This window comes from Hyperolius riggenbachi, chromosome 8, assembly GCF_040937935.1.
Source record: "Hyperolius riggenbachi isolate aHypRig1 chromosome 8, aHypRig1.pri, whole genome shotgun sequence".
NCBI classification, from domain to species: domain Eukaryota; kingdom Metazoa; phylum Chordata; class Amphibia; order Anura; family Hyperoliidae; genus Hyperolius; species Hyperolius riggenbachi.
The window spans coordinates 96,646,954-96,669,519 of record NC_090653.1 but is presented as its reverse complement, the minus strand read 5'-3'; the positions used below and the strand labels follow the sequence as shown (position 1 = coordinate 96,669,519).

Genomic DNA, 22,566 nt, shown 5'->3' with positions numbered 1-22,566 from the left:
GAATGCATGCGAATCGCACGCAATGTATTTAATAGGGAAATCGCATGCGGTTTTGGCATGCGTTTTTCCCTGCGATTTTGCATAGGAACCAATGTTAATTCACACAGGCAGTGATATGGATAAAATTGCATACATACTACCCTATGCGAATTCGCGGTAAAAACACATGCGAAATCGCACCCGCATGCGATTTTGTCCGCTGTGATTTTCCGGCGATTCCGCACCGCTATAGTGGAAACGGGCCCTTCGACTTCTCTATTGCTGTCCAAATGTGTTATGAAAAGTTTTGGCTGGGGGTTGCCACTTACCTCCTTGATAATGTCTGAAGTGGTGCAGCTGATGATCTATATTTCTTTGTCATTGGCTGCATCTTCTGTGTTTGGCCTGGTCCAAAGTTCTGAACAATCTATATAAGAAATACAAACAAAGACTACAATATAACAGTGAACGAATATGCAATTCTCACTGAAGCATAAAGGACAAGGAGTTGCCATACCTGCCTTTGTGAAGATTAATGAGGGCTAATAAAATGGCATGCAGATAAGCCCTGCTATTAACCTAGCTATGCTCAGGTTGATAAACTCATTTTTTCTAAATCCAGTAATAGGTATTGATTTTACACCCTGCCACACCTGTTATTGGCACAAGAAAGTGCTGTGTGTTCAGCAGTCCCTCGCCGTTTATCAATCTGTACCGCTTTGCCCATTCACCCTTTCAATTAACAAACTCAGAAATTAATCAAAAGTTTATCGGTCGGTTATGTTGGTATCAACAGACTGTTGGCAGATTTAATCTAAGGGATAAGATCTGCCAAAAATATCAATCTGTCTTTTTTTCACCAAAATCAAGATTCAAAACCAATACACTCTACAACAGGGGTCAGGAACCTTTTTGGCTGAAAGAGCCATAAACGCCACATATTTTAAAATAAAATTCTGTGAGAGCCATACAATATGTTTCAAACAGGCACATTGTGCTTGTGCAGCAGAGGGCTGTCCCTGTTGCCCTGGTGATGTGTATACAGTTGATCCTACGGGCAGCGGAAGTGTCAGACACGTCTTCATCTTCTCTTTGGTTTCAGCAACATCAGCGATTTCCCTGGGAGTCAGACAGAAGAAATACAGACTAACAGCTTGTACAATTAGCTAGCTGACTTGGGGGTTGATCCACTTTGTAGGACGAGATCCTCGCACTTTGGCCAAATGGGCTGCCTGTCAAGTGACAGGCAGCTATTGGGCCAATCAAAGTGCGGGGATCTCGTCCTACAAAGTCACTGGACCTGACAGGGTCTTGAGTGAGACAATTGGAGGAGCTATTCGTTTTGGGGGGAGCCCGAGTAAGTTAGTAGTGCATGCTACAGCAGTAGTGTGCCTACTCTGAAAATTTTACTTGCGCTGCCACACTAAGCTGCGCTGCTTGAGCAGTGTAGCTTAGTGAATCAACCGCTTCTGATTTGCCTGTGAGCTAGATGTAGCCATCAAAAGAGCCGCATCTGGCTCCCGAGCCATAGGTTCCCTACCCCTGCTCTACAACATGGTCCCATCAGGTAAACAGACCTGCTACTTGAATTCAAAACACTATCCCCTCCACTGTAAAAGGTAGTCCTTTCTGTTCATCACGAAGGGTAATAGTATGCAAGTGTTAAAGTGTATTAAAGCAAAGCGAAAATAAATTTATGAGATAATTAATTTTATGTAAATTTTTTTTTTAAATCTACGCGTTGCCATAGACTAACATGAGTTTCGGGCCGTCAGGGATGCAGCAAAAACGTCACTTCCGTCGTGTCGCACCGTGACCTCGGAGTATAGAAGTTTCCATAGAATTTCATTGCACAGCAGTGGGTGCAGTAAAAATACTGCACAGCCTTGATGTGAAAGGGCCCTGAAAGGAAACCCGAGGTGAAAATAAACCGATGAGATAAACAATTGTATTTATCCTCCTACTCCTAAAAAATGACTTTTTTTAATGGATTATTTTGTTGCCTCTGCTCAGTGCCAGTCTAACAAGTGTCCCAGAGTAAGAAAAAGGTCAATAGTTCATGTGTTTTATCTCCTTCTGCTCTAAAAAAGGAAAATGTTTATGGCTGTATTCTGCTTATCAGTGATGTTTATTATATTCTGACAAGGTACAGACAAGTAGAAGCTGTCACTTTCATGCCTAAAAATTAACTCTTTCAGGCAGCAAAATACAACAAGTAAACCAGCCTGGTTATTAATAAGCTTTGCACTGTACATACACATGTTTATCTCATCATGTCACATGTCGCCTCGGGTACACTTTTAAGTACACTTTAAGACACAGAGAATGGTATCTAAACTGCAAATATGAAACTATGATGCAACGTTATAAATAAAGCTATCTAACTCAAAAATATTTTCTTTGCTACTAATCTCCTATGAATTATCCAAACTATATATACAATTCATAATGTCATAAGTGTATTTTCGCTTCAGTGCCACTTTAAGAAGTCTGCAAGATACCCATCTTTATTGGCCGCCAGGAACCTTTTGGCACATCTTTGTAATGTTCGCTGCTGCAGCAGGTGTTGCTGGAAGTAGTAGTGCTGCAGCTCAGGCAGTTCTGATCTCTTTCCATGCAAGCTGCATAGCTTTGTCTGCCTTTCCCTGCTGTCAGCTTGTGACTGATTATTATTCACCTGTGTGGGAATCTGCATGTCTGCTCCCATTGGATGACCTCAGTATAAAGATCTGCTTCCTGCAGGACTCCTCGGGTTTTCATAGCTTCAGTGTAAGCTAGTCTTGCTGTCGCTTCAGCCCCGATCGTGTTTCTTGTTCTGTTACTGTTTGTGGATTGCGTTCATCTCTGCGAAGAGATAACGAATCCTTCTGAATCCTGTTCTGTTACTGTTTGTGGATTGCGTTCATCTCTGCGAAGAGATAACGAATCCTTCTGAATCCTGTTCTGTTACCGTTTGTGGATTGCGTTCATCTCTGCGAAGAGATAGCGAATCCTTCTGAGTCCTGTTCCCTGTATTACTCCAGTCCTAGTCAGCGTTCCTGCTTATGTCATATATCGGTTCATTGCCGATATATACATATGTTAGTCAGACGTTACAAATAGTTTCATTGATAGCTGTAATTGTAATACGCTAGGAAAACATACTTACTGTATATTTGTCTGTGTTACGTTCATCTATCTTGATCCTGCTATTTCCTGACTATCCTGTCCTGTCTTTGTGAGGCACGCCATCGCTGCTATCGCATTGGCTGCCTCATTCCAGTCTGTCTTGTTTCGGACGCTTGCTGTCGCTAAGTAGCCGCTAGCTAGCAAGCGTTCATTCTGTCTACCTGTCCTGATCTCCTCAGTTCTGGTTTATGCGCTCAGCGCTACTTTGCGCTGAGACGTTATAACGAAAGCATTGTTTGTGGCTGTCAGATCTGCACCGGCTCTGTGCGCCACAATCTCCTATTGGAGTCAGTCCTCCCCTCCACTATACTAGGGATAGCCTGTTTCCTTGTGCTAGTGTGTGTACCTCCTCCACGCCAGCTCATGCGTTGCATGCTGACTGTGGAGAATACACCACCAAGCCTTACATTATGAAAACCCCATTACCAATCCCCATTGTGGGGGGGGGGGGGGATTCCCAGAAAGTATGACACTGTTAATTATGGTTCCTGTTCCTTTAAGAAATTTGAAGAACTTAGCTCTGAAACAGAAAATGAGTTTTTCTCTGAATGTGCCAGGTTCCTGGCCAATCCTGATCTCCAAGCGACTCCTGTTTCAACCTGGGCACTCCAACTAAGTTATATTTTGTTTAAAGGGGAATTATTCCAGTGGGCATTTGATGTTCTCAATCATTCCGATTTGAAAGAGAGACCGCTGGAATTTCTAGTGTTTGTGATCCATAACTGGTTGCGCATAGATCCATTGCCTTTTCCTCTTAATGAACTCCTGGCAGCAGGCCAATCAGCTACTCCTTCAATTGCTTGCAAAAATGTTCAGCAAGCAGAAAGTGTTACTGATAATTTTCCTGCAGCCTTGAATAAATCACCAAAAACAGCAGGGTCTAAGGCAAAACGCAAACGTTCTAAGAAACGTGTCCGATCTGCAGAGTCGTTATCCTTAGCGACTGAGACCTATAATGAGATTCTGCCATTAACAGATAATGAAATGCAATTGTCTTTCAGGGGAGTTAAATGGACTTATGAAACTACTAATGAACTTTCCTCCCTGGCTAGGGAAAATAAAGATTTTTGTTTAAAAGAATTATCTGAGTATGATTATGAGGAGATATTACAGAGTATTGAACAAATCAACTTATTTGTGAAGCAAGGAAAGTTTGCATACACTACAGTTCAGCACTTGCTACAGGTATTGGAGATTCTTAGGAATAAGGAATCTGCCAATCACCTGCTAATTAACCCAATATATGTCCCTGCTACAATCATATCTGCAAACCATGATCTTCCTGTTAAGTATGCTTGGAATCCTCCATTTGAGAAAGGAGAGATGGAAGCTCTGGTCAATGAATGGAAGAATGATTCAAGTTCATTTTGTCAATTTTACAGTGCAAAAAGTGAATTAGTATTGAATGCATGCATTAAGTCTGCCTATAACCTAATAAAAACTGGTGTGTGTGGGTATGACTTTGTGGCTCCATTGATTGATGTGTGGGAACTGATTTTGGATGATTTTTATGTGACTCCGAATTCGCAAATTTGGCGTTCTGACCCGCCTGCTTCAGCACCTTTGGCTGATTCAGCAGGTGATTCGGAGCTCTTTTTGTGTGAAATTGAAGTTCCTGCAATTCCACCCTGTACCATGGATAACTCAGTGTTACTTACCAGTAAAACAGAAGCCACTGATACATTCTTAACCTTGCCCTGCGCAAATTTCTCAGCAAAGAATCCAGAGGTCCTGCTGACTTCCGAGTCCAGCCTAGCCAGTACTCATGACTCTTTGTTCAGTGAAACAGACACCAGAAAAATCTTGCCTGTCTCTGCAAACACTTCTGCAGAAATTACCTGTGTTAATAAAGTTCAACTCCTGTCTGATCCAGCAGATGCCAATAGATGCACTACATCAGTTTCCGAGTCCCAGCAATCCTGTCTAGAAACCTCAGAACCCCAGCATCTGAATTTTCCAATTTTACAAATGAATGGTGATTCAGATGCGCAAACATTGTGTCTTGATCTTCCTGTTTCTACACCTCGCTCTAGTTTCGTGAATAGCTCAGAGCATCTGCTATGTGAACCTGAAATCGCAGAATTATTACCTTGTTCAGAAAATATTCCAGTAAATTTGCCCTGTATCGTGAATAGCTCAGAGCATCTGCTATGTGAACCTGAAATCGCAGAATTATTACCTTGTTCAGAAAATGTTCCAGTAAATTTGCCCTGTACCATGAATTGTGCAGTAGATCTCTCCAATGAAACTCAGGTCACAGAATCATTATGCTGTCCAGCAGGTGCTTCCATGGTTTTGCCCTGCAATATGGACTGTTCAGTGATCCTGTCCAGTGAAGCTGTGGTCGCAGAGTCTTATGCTTCACCCAGTACTTTGGATACTTAAAACCCTCTAGCAGAGGAGTCTGAGGCACTGCTTACCTCAGTTGGTGTTGCAGTAATATTCACTTGTCTAGCAGCTGTTTTGGAATTACAGTCTGCGCTAATAAAACTTGATGAATTTCTGCCCAGCAAAGCAGAAGCCATTGAAATATTGTCCTCGTCAGCAAGTGTGTTAGATACCTTGCCCTGTACACAGTCTGATTTAACCAATGTTGTTGAGTCCCTCTCCAGTGTTGTAACAGCCGAGGAACTCCAGCCCTGTCCTCTGAATGTTTCAGAAGTCTTGCCCTGTAACATGGATAATTCTGATTCTCTGGTCAAAATAATAGAAATCTCAGAATTTCAGTCCGGTCTGATGAGTGTTCCTGAAACCCAGCCCTGTATCCTGAAAGATTCTGGTTCTCTGGCCGCTGTGGCAGAGGTTCCAGAGTCCCCTTCCTGTCCAGGGAATTCCTCAGTTTTGCCTAGTCCAGTGGGGGCTGCTGCAATACTGACTTGTTCTGCAGCGCCTCATGAGCTCTAATCCAGTGTATTAGATGAGTCTCTGTCCAGTCCAGAGGTAGTTGTGGAGTCCCTATCTGGTTCAGTGCATACATCAGAAGATTTGTCCTGTCTTGTTAGTGCCCCTGAATCTGATTTGTTACTGACTTTGCTGGAATCAGCGACATCTAAGCCTGATCCTGCATTCTCGTGTAAAAGTCCAGTAGTTGCGAAGTCTAGTCATGATGATTTTTTTTTGGCCAGTCCTGGTTTTGGTCCTGTCTTGGCTGACCCTGAGGCTCGCAGTTCCTTGACATACCCAGAGGTTTCTCTTGTGCCAGTGTGCCCAGATGTTCTTTGTGTGCCAGAATGCCCAAGTGTGTCTAAGGTGTTAGCGTGCTCTGATGCTTCCTTAGTGGGAACATGTTCTGATGTTGCCAGTCTGCCTGCATGCCCAGAGATGGTTCTGGTCCCTGAAAGCCCTGATCTTGATGTTTGTCCTTGTGGCCCTGACTCGGGAATTGCCCTAGGTTCCATAGGGGTTCTTGATAGTTCTCCATGTGAGCCTAAGGGGCGTTCTGACCTATGGGGATCTCTTTGGAGCTTCAAGGTGTTCTGGGAGGTCTCTGAGAAAACTTGTCCTGGTGCCTTGGACTGGTTCAACAGTGGGTTTTGTGTTGGTAAAGACAGTCCCGGTGGGCATTGCAAAGGCTTTGGCGTTTTTGAACGGTTTCTGGAAGGCGGTGGGTATCGTTTAGGGAGTTTCGGAGGGCTTTCTTCTGGAAATCATGGTTCTGATGGGTGTCACACTGGGGCTTGTAGTACTGATGGGCATGGTTCTGTAGGTTCTGGTTCTGATGGGTCCAGTCTTGTGGGGACTGATTCTGGAACTCGGTCTTGCCGGGCTGTCCCGGTCATCATGAATTATCAGTCAGACTGTTTTGTTGGAAATTTCAGTTTTGAAAAGCGTCTGGAATCCGCTTTTAAGGGCGGGGGTACTGTAATGATCGCTGCTGCAGCAGGTGTTGCTGGAAGTAGTAGTGCTGCAGCTCAGGCAGTTCTGATCTCTTTCCATGCAAGCTGCATAGCTTTGTCTGCCTTTCCCTGCTGTCAGCTTGTGACTGATTATTATTCACCTGTGTGGGAATCTGCATGTCTGCTCCCATTGGATGACCTCAGTATAAAGATCTGCTTCCTGCAGGACTCCTCGGGTTTTCATAGCTTCAGTGTAAGCTAGTCTTGCTGTCGCTTCAGCCCCGATCGTGTTTCTTGTTCTGTTACTGTTTGTGGATTGCGTTCATCTCTGCGAAGAGATAACGAATCCTTCTGAATCCTGTTCTGTTACTGTTTGTGGATTGCGTTCATCTCTGCGAAGAGATAACGAAACCTTCTGAATCCTGTTCTGTTACCGTTTGTGGATTGCTTTCATCTCTGAGAAGAGATAGCGAATCCTTCTGAGTCCTGTTCCCTGTATTACTCCAGTCCTAGTCAGCGTTCCTGCTTATGTCATATATCGGTTCATTGCCGATATATACATATGTTAGTCAGACGTTACAAATAGTTTCATTGATAGCTGTAATTGTAATACGCTAGGAAAACATACTTACTGTATATTTGTCTGTGTTACGTTCATCTATCTTGATCCTGCTATTTCCTGACTATCCTGTCCTGTCTTTGTGAGGCATGCCATCGCTGCTATCGCATTGGCTGCCTCATTCCAGTCTGTCTTGTTTCGGACGCTTGCTGTCGCTAAGTAGCCGCTAGCTAGCAAGCGTTCATTCTGTCTACCTGTCCTGATCTCCTCAGTTCTGGTTTATGCGCTCAGCGCTACTTTGCGCTGAGACGTTATAACGAAAGCATTGTTTGTGGCTGTCAGATCTGCACCGGCTCTGTGCGCCACAATCTCCTATTGGAGTCAGTCCTCCCCTCCACTATACTAGGGATAGCCTGTTTCCTTGTGCTAGTGTGTGTACCTCCTCCACGCCAGCTCATGCGTTGCATGCTGACTGTGGAGAATACACCACCAAGCCTTACAATCTTAAAGAGAATCTGCACTCTAAAATTCTTACTATAAAAAGCATACCATTCTATTCATTATGTTCTCCTGGGCCCCTCTGTGCTGTTTCTGCCACTTCCTACTGCAATCCTGGCTTGTAATTGCTAGTTTTAGGCAGCGTTTACAAACAAAAGACATGGCTGATAACCAGAGTGTGATAGGCTGAGAGGAGCTCAGTCTGTTACTCACATAGAGCCTGCAGGGGGCGTGAAGAGGGTGTGTATAGCTTCTACCCTACTCTACAAACAGAGCAGCACATTCCTGCCTGAGTCCGACAAAGCTGTCAGAGGAAAGAAGATTAGATTATATAACAGAGATAATACAGCCACTGTGCAACTAGGAAAGGCTGCAGTAAGACAGACCACATTAGAACAGGTATAGGAACTTATAGGATAGAAGAAATAAGGCTGAAAATTGTGTTACAGATTCTCTTTAACATAACCTTCTAGTTCACCATTACTTTCCTTGTTATTCGCTAAATGGCTTCCTGAACTTGGGGCTCATGACAGCCAAAGAGCATGAAACAGCTGTATTCAAGTTCTCCAATGGTTCTGAATGTACAACAGCTTACGGGAGTTAAATGAAAATATATGTGTATATATACTTAAAGGAAACATCTGAGCTAACAACAAAAACCAAGATCTACTTACCTGGGGCTTCCTCCAGCCCCTGGCAGCTGATATGTCCCTCGCCGCAGCTCCGCTTCCAGCCAGTGGCCTGGGGTCCCCTCCGTTGCAGATGCCGACCTGCATCTTCTGCGCCTGAGTGAGCACGTGGCCGCGCCACTCGCAACTGTGCTCATGTAGCCTGGAGCGGGCTGCGCAGGCACCTGCAAAGAACGCTCCAGACCACAGGAGTGCGCTGGCGAGTGGCGCTCGCACAGAAGATGCAGACTTCGCGAGGTTGGCATCTGTGGCGGAGGGGACCCCGGGCAACCAGCCGGGAGCGGAGCTGCGGCGAGGGACATATCAGCTTCCAGAGGCTGGAGGAATCCCCAGGGAAGTAGATCTTTTTTTCCACAATTTACATTAGTAAATGTATCACAGATGGCAACATCATTACTGCTGGTAGGTGCATCACTGCTGAATGTTTGTTTACAGTGTATTACAAAGTCAGTGGAATTAACATCTGATCCCAGATGCAATTCACTTTTTCTCTTTAGTTTTTTTGAAGTTGATATTTTCACACCTTGTCAATAAAAAAGCCTTTAAAACCCCCAGTAAGCAAAAAAAAAAAATTACACATCGTACTTTTGGTACTTTTTCAATTGGGAATTGCTGAAAAGTTATTTTAAAGGGGAACTTCAGCCTAAACAAAACATACAGTCATTAAGTTACATTAGTTATGTTAATTAAAATAGAAAAGTAATATAATCTCTTACCCACCCTGTTTTTCATTGGGGCAGCCATCTTTTTCATGGAGGCAGACATCTTTTTGGTTGAAAAGAGGTGGCAGGGAGCAGGAGACACCGTTCCAACTGTCCTGTGTCCTGATCACCCCTCCCAGCTGCACACACTAAACTTCAAATCTCAAATTCAAAATAAAAAAAAACTAATTTCTGCTAAAACAGCAGAAGGAGAACAACAACATCAGAAATCCCATCATGCTTTGCACAGCATCAGGGGAAAACTGCCCGGGCAGTTTTCTTCTGTGCAGCTAAAAATGAGGCTTGGGTAAGATAAACAAAGTTTTGATGCTGTGTAACTGCTAAAGAAACACCAAGCCTTTTCATTGCTGCTGAGTAGATTTTTAGTCTGGAGGTTCACTTTAAGTTTTCTTGAATAGTTAGTGTAGGCTGTATAGTTTCTCCTCCCAGAGCATTCTGGGAGACCAGGGGCCATATGCAGTTCACCGTTTTCTTCTAGGTGATATCTTTACAACTTGTAAATGAAATGACTTTTAAACCACCAACAAGCAAACAAACACTCAAAATAATTTTGACAGTACTTTTTCACCTACTTTTTGGACCTTTTTCTATTGCAAAGTGCAAAAAGTTATTTTAAATTGAATATCAAAAAATATTCTCCTAGGTGATAATTTTTCATCTTCTATTTAAAGTGAACCTCCAGACTAAAAATCTACTCAGCAGCAATGAAAAGGCTTGGTGTTTCTTTAGCAGTTTCACAGCATCAGAACTTTGTTTTTCTTACCCAAGCCTCATTTTTAGCTGCACAGAAGAAAACTGCCCGGGCAGTTTTCCCCTGATGCTGTGCAAAGCATGATGGGATTTCTGATGTTGTTGTTCTCCTTCTGCTGTTTTAGCACAAATTAGTTTGTTTTTTTATTTTGAATTTGAGATTTGAAGCCTAGCACATGCAGCTGGGAGGGGTGATCAGGACACAGGACAGTTGGAATGGTGTCTCATACTCCCTGTCACCTCTTGTCAACCAAAAAGATGTCTGCCTCCATGAAAAAGATGGCTGCCCCCATGAAATCACAAACATTTGCCTGTTCTTTTAAAACAGGGTGGGTAAGAGATTATATTACTTATCTATTTTAATTAACATAACTAATGTAACTTAATGACTGTATGTTTTGTTTAGGCTGAAGTTCCCCTTTAAAGATTTCTAATGGGGCATCAGCCAGTGATTGGGATAAAGAACAATCATGGGCTGAAGTTTCTCTTTAAAAGGGAACTGAAAAGAGAGGTATATGGAGGCTGCCATGTTTATTTTCTTTTACGCAATACCAGTTGCCTGGCAGCCCTGCTGATCCTCTGCCTCTAATACTTTTAGCCATAACCCGTGAGCAAGCATGCTTCAGTGCCACTTCAGTGCTGCAGGTTACGCGCTGCGCCGTGTTTGCACCGCGCAGCCATTGTTCATTGGGATTTGAGGGTCGCACAGAGGCATGGTTGCTCTGTGCTCCACAACTCTCTGTTGTGTCGGTTTCCGCTTCTCCACTATATTTGGGGAAATCCCTGTTTCTCGTAGAGCGCTTGTGCGCGATCTTCTCTGCATCAGCGTGCGCGTTGCACGCTGGCTGTGGAGATTATCCCGCAAGCCTCACAATTATGCAGAGCCAAAAACAAATCCCCAAGGTGGAGGAATCTTCCAGCAAATATGACATTGTTTATTTTGGTTCCTGTACTTATTACAGGCTACTCCGAGTGGTTGTAACCATTTTGCACTCTAAGCAAACTTACAGAAACTGCTCTGGCTGGAGTTACACTTTAATTACTTCCTGTCCCTATGATGTGAAGATAAGTCTCTGCACTCTCCTCCCGACAAAATCTTAGATAACAATGTTTATTTATCTCTGACCTGATAACATCACTATAGAGTTGTAAAGAAATGATAGCAAACCCTCTTCTCCTCCCAGGTAATTAAATAGCAGAGTTAATTAGGAAACAAGTGTAAAATACACATTCCAGAAACAGACAGTCGCATATTGTATACATTACTTAATGGTTACATCTAATACATTATTAAAACAAATGGACTGTTTAAATAAAAAGGTGGTATGGACAAATAAAATGTGTGGGTTTAATGTACAATATAACTCTTTACATTAAAGCTGTAATGTATGAAAATGGATAAATTGTGTATTTTTTCACATTTTTTCCTTTAAAAATCCATAGAAAATAAGGTAATTACTAAAAACAAATATCAGCCACAAAAAGCCTAATTTGTCCTGAAAGAAAACAATACATAGATCATTTAGTTGTGATAATTATTGATACAGTTATTGCCAAAGTAATCAGAGCTGAGCTGAACTGTGAAAATGACCAGGGTAGGGAAGTGGTTAAAAAGCCTTTGCAAACTATTTAAATGACATGAAATGGCTAAATCTGGAGCAGAAAAGTATAATACCAGTCAATGTCAGGTTCCTGTGGAAACTTACCTTTGGCCGGTTGAGGGGACTCACATTACTGAGGTACGCTGCGGCTCTTCGCCGAGTAACTGGTCCAAAAGCATTATTTCTTGTATTGGCAATGGGATACCTTTGCTGCTTAAATCCAAGCTTGGGTCTGCCAGGCCCTAAGAATGATAGCTCAGTGTAAACCTTTAAAGTATTAACAATTCATTTTTGTGTGCACTTGCAATAATGAGGCCAAACATATATTCAGAAAAGTTTAATTAAAGCTCCTAGACTGAAGCATAGTGGAGGGCTAGTGAATATGTCAGGTCAAAATGCCTCAGTCCTGTCTCACGTCCAGCACTGCGCTGTCACGCACCTGGAGGTAAGGAGACCGATGTGCTGAGGACAGCAACCCCTGCGGCTTATCAACCCCAAGCCCTGAACTGGGAACCAGGGGTGTCTCTAGCCATTTTGTCACTCCAGGCGAGAAAACCTGTGGCGCCCCCCCCACCCCCCCCCCCCATATGGCGCCCCCCCACGTGTGGTGCCCCCTGATGAAAATAATCATAACGCAGCAATGTTTTACCATAAGATATTCATTATGCGCCAATCTTTCACTAGAAAATAACCATAACGCAGCAATGATTCACCATAAAATAATCATAACGCAGCAATGATTCACCATAAAATAATCGTAATGTGGGCAGCGTTCACCAGAAAATAATTGTAATGTGGCCAGCGTTCACCAGAAAATAATCATAATCTGGTCAGCGTTCACCAGGAAATAATCGTATGTGGCCAGCATTCACCAGAAAATAAACGTAATGTGGCCAGCATTCACCAGAAAGTAATCGTAATGTGGCCAGTGTTCACCAGAAAATAATCGTAATGTGGCCAGCGTTCACCAGAAAATAATCGTAATGTGGCTAGCATTCACCAGAAAATAATCGTAATGTGGCCAGCGTTCACCAGAAAATAATCTTAATGTGGCCAGCGTTCACCAGAAAATAATCTTAATGTGGCCAGCGTTCACCAGAAAATAATCTTAATGTGGCCAGCGTTTCACTAAAAATGTATAATTACCTGTAAAAAGAAAAGCATTTACTCACCTGCAGAAGACTCCTCTCCCTGGGCGCAGCTCCCCCGACGATCTTCCTGCAGCAGCGCAGCCAGCCTCCGAAGGTCCCAGCCTGCATAGTCTTCCGGCAGGCAGAGCAGGGCTACAGGAAGCTGGAGCCCAAAGTCCTGTACTGGACACAAATAGTCTCCAGTACAGGGCTTCGGACGCCATCTTCCCGTAGCCCTGCTCTGCCTGCCGGAAGACTATGCAAGCTGGAGCAGTGAGCTGCGGGGATGAACTGGCGCGGCATCTATTAGATGCCACGGCCAGTTCACCACATCTAGCGATCAGACGTGCTGCAAGGTGTTGGGCTGGCATGCTCAATCAGGTGCACGTTAGTACCAGCGTACAATATCAGGATGAGGGAAGAAACCCCGAGCTGTCCTCCAATGTAAAATGTGCCCTCCCTCCCCCGCGGCACTGTGTAGTATACTTTACCTGTCGGTGTCCGTTGCTGGCTTCGGGCTCCATCCTCATATACGCGTCCCACATGGGTGCATGGGTGACGTCACACACGTGCCCACGTATATGTCGGCAACCACATGGGGTATGTGTTTAAAAGGCAGTGCGGATACAGAGCCAGCGACAGACACCGACAGGTAAAATATACTGCATGGGCCACAGGGAGAAGGGGTGGCGGGGGGCGACATCGGAGGAACGGGGTTACAAAGCTGATTCCTGAGAGATTTCAGGCTGAAATCGATCAAGAATTGCCTGTGGTATATGGGCAGCTGGCAGATCTCTCCCAATCAGAGATCTGTCGCTTGGTCGAATCTGCCCATGTAAGGGCACCTTAATAATAACAGTAATAGGGACTGTGTGGAAGAGAGCGAGGGAGAGAGGCATGTGAATGGGGAGAGAGATTTATGTGGGAAAGACAGAAAGGGAACATTAGAAAGAAGGGAAGATAAAAAGGTAGAAGAGAGCTTGGGGGGAGATGAATAATGGCTCACTAGTGCAGTGCTCCAGTCCTCTCCTGTTTGGCTGAGACATGCAAACGCTGTCACTGGGTAAAGAGGGGAGGGGGTCAGGGGGACACAGCAGAGGCAGAGATAAGAATCAAAGTCAGCCAGACTACAATCTAATTGTAATCTTCCAGCTCACCATACAGCGCTCTGCTCGGCTGTCACCTCTCCCAGCTTCCAGCTGCAGCACTCCGATCTATCTCCCACCTGCTGTGCAATGTATTGTAGGATGAGAGGTTGCTGTGCGTCACACTCTCATCCAAACTTGCCGCTCTGCAGCAGGAAGGCCGGGGGAGGAGGCCACAAAGCAGGAAGTAGCACAGAGCTGTGCTGTGCCTGCAATGTTTGATGTGACCCGCAGATTGTTGTAGAAGGGCCCCCATGCCACTGTATGTTTTCCCCTGGACGGAGGAGCGCAGAGAGAAGAGGGCCACCACCACGTGACATCACATAGTTGTTGAAAGGCCCACTGGGAAATCCCTGAGCTCCCTCTGGACCAGTATGAGCCTGCTTCTCCCTGCGGCGGCGCCCCTCCCCCACCCGGCGCTCTAGGCCACCGTTTATCCTTGCCTGATGGCTGGGACGCCTCTGCTGGGAACAGGTGCCTTGGGTTAACACGGGGCAGGAGTGCTCGCAGATCCAGTCGTTGGAGTGAGCAGGAACTGGAGACTCCCGCAGGACGGGTCTGGTACTGCAATGACCCGTACACCAGAGATGATGTTGCCACGCAGGTACTGTAACAGGCTGGTAGAACAGCAGATCCTTGAGCGGTCCGGGGTCGGTAGCAGAGCAGGTAGTCAGACTGGCAGGGTTTGGCAACAGAGCGGGTTATCAGACAGGCAAGGTTCGGCAGCAGAGCGGGTAGTCGTACAGAGCAGGGTTCGGCAACAGAGCGGGTTATCAGACAGGCAAGGTTCAGCATGGAGTAGGTCAGGGATCAGGCAGACAAAGTGTCACGTCATGGGAGCAAACTTGCTGCAATACCACAGCACAGAGGTCTGGGCTCTCCAGGCTTAAATAGGCCGTTTGGCGCGCACCGCGCGACGCGCACACAACGTAGTGCGTCACGCGCACACGGAGCAGCGCGTCATGCGCGCATGCGCAAATGCGAACACGCACATGCGCGATACACACGCGCACGCCCGCGCACACATGCACAACAAGAAGAAGATGCATAAAACAGCCGTCTTTGCGCGCGCGCGTGCACAGCAATCATGCCCACACCTTGCGGCGCCAACACTTTCGCTGCACAACGCCACGCGCGCTGGAGAGCCCCGACAGAACACCCTGCCGGGAGGCCCGCCGAGACCCCCCAGAACGACTGCCAGCATCCGCATGTGCCAGCCGCCTCACCTGGACAGGTAACTGACCGTGACAATGCCCCCCCCTTACGGGCAGCCTCCGGATGCCTCCTGGTCTTGGTTTATCTGGACACCTCTGATGGAACCGTCTCACCAAAGCAGGTGCATGAACAAAAGAGGCTGGTTCCCAGGTGTTGTCCTCTGCTCCATAGTTCTTCCATTTAATGAGATATTGTACCCGACTACCCCTACATCTGGAATCCAGAATATCTTCCACTTCATATTCCTCTTCTCCATTCACTATGTCTGGTGGAGGTGGTCCTGAATTCTGTCCAGGAAAGAGGTCCGGATGTACTGGCTTTAACAGAGAAACGTGAAAGACAGGATGAATTCTGAGGTTGCTAGGTAATTCAAGTTCATAAGCTGATTGTCCAATCCTTCTTCTAATTTTAAAGGGCCCAATAAATTTAGGACCTAGCTTCTTCGATGGGCATGTAAGTCTCAAGTTCTTGGTTGATAGGTATACCTGGTCCCCTACTTCCAAGTTCACATCTCCCCTCCTGTGACAATCAGCCTTTTTTTTAAAGTCCTCCTGAGCCTGAGTCATTGATCGCTGAAGGAGTTGATTATTCTGAACCAACCACTTGGCCAATTCTTCTGCTGCAGGAACTGGAGATTCTTTCACTATACCAGGTAAAAATGAAGGATTATACCCATAGTTGGCAAAGAATGGAGATTGCTTAGTGGACGTATGAACTGAATTGTTGTAAGCAAATTCCGCGGATGGCAATAATTGAGCCCAATTATCCTGTGACCCTGAAATGAAGCATCTGAGATATTGTTCCAGTGTTTGATTAGTGCGTTCAGTTTGTCCGTTGGATTGTGGATGATATGCTGATGAAAAATGTAACCGGATATTGAGTATTTGACAGAGTGCTTTCCAAAACTGTGAAGTGAACTGAGTTCCCCTGTCTGATACAATGTCATTAGGAACCCCATGCAACCTTACAATCTCCTTGATGAAGGTCATAGCAGTAATTCTTGCAGAAGGTAAGTTCATCATGGGAATAAAATGCGCCATCTTCGTCAATCGATCTACCACTACAAAGATCGTGTTAGCCCCATCTGCATTTGGTAATTCTACAATAAAGTCCATTGATATTGAATACCATGGTCTAGGAGGAACAGGTAGTGGATTCAACAATCCCCATGGTTTGGGATTCAACCCCTTGCTCCGGCTGCATACTTGGCATGACTTGACATAGTTTTCGCAATCTTTCTGCAACGCAGGCCACCAAAAAAAAGTTGGACTAATTCCTGGGTTTTTGCTACTCCAAAGTGACCGGTCAGCTGATGGTCATGGCACAGTTTGAATACTTTCAACCGATGTTTTTCTGGAACAAAAACCCTATCTTTGAAAAGCCACAACCCGTCTTTGGCTACCAACTGTGTCTTCATCTTGTCCGGTGGGTCTGCCGAATCCTGACGGAGCCGTTCTACTAACTCCGGTTGTATTAATAAAAAATTCTGATTGGAAAGGATAGTATCCATTACCGTTGGCATCTCTTCTTCAGGGAACATGCGCGACAATGCGTCCGGTTTGATATTCTTTGAACCAGGGCGGTATGTGATATGGAAAGAGAATCTTGAAAAGAAAAGTGCCCATCTGGCTTGTCTTGGGTTAAGTCTCTTTGCTTTCTTCAGATACTCTAAGTTTCTATGATCCGTGTAGATTAGGATATCCTGAGAAGCCCCTTCCAGTAAGTATCGCCATTCTTCCAAAGCATATTTAATAGCTAACAACTCCCTGTCTCCCACGTCATAATTCCTTTCCGCATCCGACAATTTCCGGGAAAAGAAGGCTATGGGGTAGAGAATTGCTTTTTCACCCGATCTCTGTGATAACACTGCACCCACTGCTGAGTCTGAAGCGTCCACCTCCAGGATATATGGCATGGCCGGGTCAGGGTGCTTGAGAATGGATGCAGACGTGAACAGTTTCTTTAGCTTCTCAAAGGCGCATTGAGCTTCCTCTGTCCATTTAAACGGAATATGTTGTCTGGTCAGCCTCGTGATGGGTAAAATAATGGCGGAAAAGTTCCTAATAAATTTCCTATAGAAATTTGCAAATCCTACAAATCTTTGTACTGCTTTTCTGTTGATTGGTGCTGGCCATTCAAGGATAGCTTGAACTTTCTGGGGATCCATTGTAAATCCTTCTGCCGAGATAATAAGCCCCAGGAACTGAATTGTATGTTGCTCAAATTCACACTTTTCAGCTTTAGCATAGAGGTTGTGACGTCTTAATCGCTCCAATACCTGACAAACTTGTTTCCTGTGTTCCTTCAAGGATGTTGAAAAAATCAGGATGTCATCCAGATATACTACTAGAAAATGATCAATAAACTCCCTGAGAACATCATTAATGAAATGCTGAAAGGTGGCTGGTGCATTGCAAAGTCCAAATGGCATAACTAGGTACTCAAAATGACCGTATCGTGACCTAAAGGCAGTCTTCCACTCGTCCCCTTCTCTTATCCTCACTAGGTTATAGGCACCTCTCAGATCCAATTTTGTAAAGATCTTGGCATCTCTTAATTTCTGGAATAGTTCCGGCATAAGTGGTAAAGGGTACCTGTTTTTGATTGTAACCTTGTTCAATTCCCTGTAGTCAATACAAGGCCTGAGGGCTCCATCTTTCTTTTGGACAAAGAAAATTCCTGCGCCAGCAGAGGACTTGGAAGGTCGGATGAATCCCTTCCTCACGTTCTCTTCAATGTATTCACGTAATACTTCTTGCTCAGGTTCTGACAGGGGGAACATTCGACTAAAAGGGATTGCTGATCCAGGCAGTAAATCAATGGGACAATTATATGGCCGGTGAGGAGGCAATACATCCGCTTTCTTTTTGTCAAAGACATCAAGAAAAGTACGATACTGTTCCGGTATTGCTTCCTGCAAAGAAGATGTGCAAAGAAGAGTACCCACTGCTCTTGGTTGTTCCAGTATACAACTCTTGTCGCAATAGGTGGACGGAAAGGACACCGTGCCGGATGACCAATCAATAGCAGGATTGTGGGCTTGAAGCCAGGGTAATCCATGTATGACTGGATGGAGCGGTGAAGTAAGGAGGTCCAGCTTCAGTTGTTCCTGGTGTAATCCTTGGATGGTGGTAGCAAGAGGTAATGTCTCATAGACAACTGGACCAGAGCTCACTTCACTACCGTCGGCTAGATGAATTAGAAGGAGATTTTGTTTAAACTGCACAGGTATCCGGTGATTAGTGGCAAACGTGATGTCCATAAAGCAGCTGCATGCACCTGAATCAATAATGGCTGATACTTCAAGGTTTCCTGCGGGTAACTGAAATGAGATAGGAACAGAGAAATGATTAGTGGATGGCCGAATAATCTGAAGATTATATGTATGTGGATTCTGCATGATTTGTTTCTTCTCACCAGGGGTGCGGATCGGGCAGGCATCTAGGAAGTGACCGGCTGAGCCACAGTAGAAACAGAGGTTCTCCTGACGCCGTCTTTGTCTTTCTTCAGGGGAGAGACAAGAACGAATAACCCCAATCTGCATCGGCTCTGGCTGATCTTGGTCTGCCACAGGAGCGGGAGCACCAACAGAGGAGGCAGGTATCCAATTGGGGCGTGGGCTGCGTTCACTGAATCTCTCCAGCTGTCGTTCCCGGAACCGTCTGTCAATCTGGATTGCAGCAGTAATGAGCGTTTCCAAAGTAGTCGGAGCATCAGCACGTGATAACTCATCTTTAATGTAGGCTGACAGACCCTTCCGATATTGATACCTCAGGGCTGAATCATTCCAGTCGGTGTCGGCCGCCCACCGACGGAACTCCGCAGTGTACTCTTCCACGGACCGGCGGCTTTGACGAAAATATCCCAAGGCGGTTTCAGCAGTAGCACTACGCTGTGGATCATCATATATTACTGCCATAGCTGCAAACAGGGTCTCTGATGTGGCTAGAGATACATGTTCTTGATCCATAAGGTTTTGGGCCCAGGCTTGAGGTTCCCCTTGTAATAGGGAGATGATTAATCCCACTTTTACCTCTTCGCAGTAATAAGTGCAAGGTTGAAGATTAAAGTAAAGCTGACATGAGTGACGGAAAGCTCGGAACTTGGTTCGGTCTCCAGAGAACCGATCTGGCATAACTACACGTGGTTCAGGAGGAGGTGGAAGAGGAGCTGCAGCAGGAGGTGCGAGAACTGGACTAGCGGCTGGAGGAGGAACGTTTACTGGAGCTTGGTTCCCAGTTGCAGACATTGCTCCCACTCTTCCTTCCAAGCGTAAATGGCTAGCCTGTAGTTCCTTCATGGCCTCAGTCAGGGCCGACATCTGTTCATACAAGGTGGTCAAAACCTTCGCTGCCTCAGCGGTCTCCATGTGATGGCTGTGGTATTCTGTCACGTACCTGGAGGTAAGGAGACCGATGTGCTGAGGACAGCAACCCCTGCGGCTTATCAACCCCAAGCCCTGAACTGGGAACAGGTGCCTTGGGTTAACACGGGGCAGGAGTGCTCGCAGATCCAGTCGTTGGAGTGAGCAGGAACTGGAGACTCCCGCAGGACGGGTCTGGTACTGCAATGACCCGTACACCAGAGATGATGTTGCCACGCAGGTTCTGTAACAGGCTGGTAGAACAGCAGATCCTTGAGCGGTCCGGGGTCGGTAGCAGAGCAGGTAGTCAGACTGGCAGGGTTTGGCAACAGAGCGGGTTATAAGACAGGCAAGGTTCGGCAGCAGAGCGGGTAGTCGTACAGAGCAGGGTTCGGCAACAGAGCGGGTTATCAGACAGGCAAGGTTCGGCAGCAGAGCGGGTAGTCGTACAGAGCAGGGTTCGGCAACAGAGCGGGTTATCAGACAGGCAAGGTTCAGCATGGAGTAGGTCAGGGATCAGGCAGACAAAGTGTCACGTCACGGGAGCAAACTTGCTGCAATACCACAGCACAGAGGTCTGGGCTCTCCAGGCTTAAATAGGCCGTTTGGCGCGCACCGCGCGACGCGCACACAACGTAGTGCGTCACGCGCACACGGAGCAGCGCGTCATGCGCGCATGCGCAAACGCGAACACGCACATGCGCGATACACACGCCCGCGCACGCGCACACACGCACAACAAGAAGAAGATGCATAAAACAGCCGTCTTTGCGCGCGCGCGTGCACAGCAATCATGCCCACACCTTGCGGCGCCAACACTTTCGCCGCACAACGCCACGCGCGCTGGAGAGCCCTGACAGAACACCCTGCCGGGAGGCCCGCCGAGACCCCCCAGAACGACTGCCAGCATCCGCATGTGCCAGCCGCCTCACCTGGACAGGTAACTGACCGTGGCATGCGCACAGAGAAACCTGACACTATGATCCACAAAACGTTAAGTCCAGATGTGGCTACATAGTATTTAAATTATGTGGTGCAGCGGCGGAGGATGGGGCCGGTGGGAATCAAAGTGTCAGACTACAGGTGGCCACACCCATGATTCAATAAAATGATCTAAATTGACAGCAATTCAATGATCTTTTCTCCCCAAAAAATCAAAAGCTTTCTTTTTATTCGAGTGAAAATTCAGTTCGGAATTCCGCGGTTTTTTTTTTTTACAATTTTGTAACGTAGAGACGTGAGCAATTTTTTCTGAGTTTTCAATCATTTTTTTTTATAATTGAGGAAAAGTTTCACGTGTGGTACATTGGTTTAGATTTTTCAAATGTTACAATTAATCAGAAAATTGATAATCTTGGATTGAAAAGAAATGTAAAAAATTGCATCGTGTGTGGTCACCTTTAGTCCAAAACTTTTATCTAAAAAGGCTGATACTATGCCAGATTCTATACGGCAACAGGGCCCCCTAGCGGCAGCCATCATTTCCTAGGTGGGATAATGTCTAATGCTGGGCATACATGGGTCGACACTGCCTTACCAATCGAGCCGCTGATAATATCCGCGGGGACGCGTCGGCTAATTGAGATGCCGGATCTAACCGTGTATGCCCAGCATAATATTGGGCCTGTGCTGGAAAATGCCAATGTCAGATATAGGATTGGGAAGGGTTAACAATTATTAGGCAGCTTCAGTCACTGCTATTGTGTCACTGTGACTATGTTATAATCACTTCGGCAGCATGTACTGCTGGCGGCAGTTTTACTGTAGACAAGCAGTTTTTGATTTCTTTGCGTGCATTTGCTCACATAGTTTTGCTTGCGCTCACACTGTGTGTTGATTCCATCTGCAGTCGCTCTGAAGTTAATGAAAGTTTAAAGGGACTCCGAGCAATGCAGAAACTATGGAAATATGCATATCATTTTAAAGCTCTCTTTCTCCTCTTTCCAATGATATATAAACAGCTGCCCTATGCCTTTTAGTTTTCGCTATTTTCGCGATTGAAATTGTCGCGGCCGCGATTTCAAACGCGAAAATAAAGAAAACTGAAAGGCGTAGAGTGACGATTTAGGTGTCGCCAGAAAGAGGAGAAAGAGAGCTTTAAAATGACAACCATATTTCCATAGTTACTTGTATTACACAGGACGACACTTTCCCCAGTGTCAGCAGCTCCATTCAGCAGAAAAAGTCGGCCTGTGTAATACAATGTAAATATGGAAAGATGCATATCATTTTAAAGCTCTCTTTCTCCTCTTTCTGGCGACACCTAAATCGTTGCCCTACGCCTTTTAGTTTTCTTTATTTTCGCGATTGAAAACGCGGCTGCGGCAATTTCAATCGCGAAAATAGCGAAAACTAAAAGGCGTAGGGCAGCAGTTTATATATCATTGGAAAGAGGAGAAATAGAGCTTTAAAATGATATGCATCTTTCCATAGTTTCTGCACTGCTCGGAGTCCCTTTAAGATGCTTTTGTGAAAGCAAACATTGTCTGTTGCAATGGAGCTGCAGTTCCTTTCAGGCAGGCTGCATATCTTTGTCTGCCCTTTCCTGCTGTCAGCCTGTGATTGATTATCATTCACCTGTGTGGGAATCTGCATGTCTGCTCCCATTGGATGACCTCAGTATAAAGGACTGCTTCCTGCAGTGCTCCATGGGCTATCATAGTTCCAGCATCAGCCTGTCTTGCTGTTACTTTGAAGATGTGTGGGGCAGTGAACCCCTGAAGGTGCGATCTGGCCACCTATTGATCACTCGGCTGCTCCCAAATGGTCCACTAAAAAAACATATAAGAAGAAGAGGGGCGCTCTGAGACTCCCAGAAATACAATTGAACATTCCAGCAGGAGAGGTCTCACCTGATCGTCTTTTGGCCGGCACAGCGTACACAGCCACGATAAGCCTGCGTCCCTCTATG

The 22,566-nt window shown here is 45.7% G+C and overlaps 1 protein-coding gene across 2 annotated transcripts in view; it reads right to left on the bottom strand.

The window, feature by feature from the left end:
* The window catches only part of LOC137528272 (UAP56-interacting factor-like), a 78,538-nt gene that overhangs the window by 22,399 nt on the left and 33,573 nt on the right, over positions 1 to 22,566 (bottom strand). For both annotated transcript variants that reach the window (XM_068249564.1, XM_068249565.1), the window contains exons 3-4: positions 11,908 to 12,044; positions 309 to 406 (exon numbers count right to left, since the gene is read on the bottom strand). In XM_068249564.1, the coding sequence (XP_068105665.1) occupies positions 309 to 406; positions 11,908 to 12,044 (235 nt within the window). The remainder of the gene's footprint in view (positions 1 to 308; positions 407 to 11,907; positions 12,045 to 22,566) is intronic.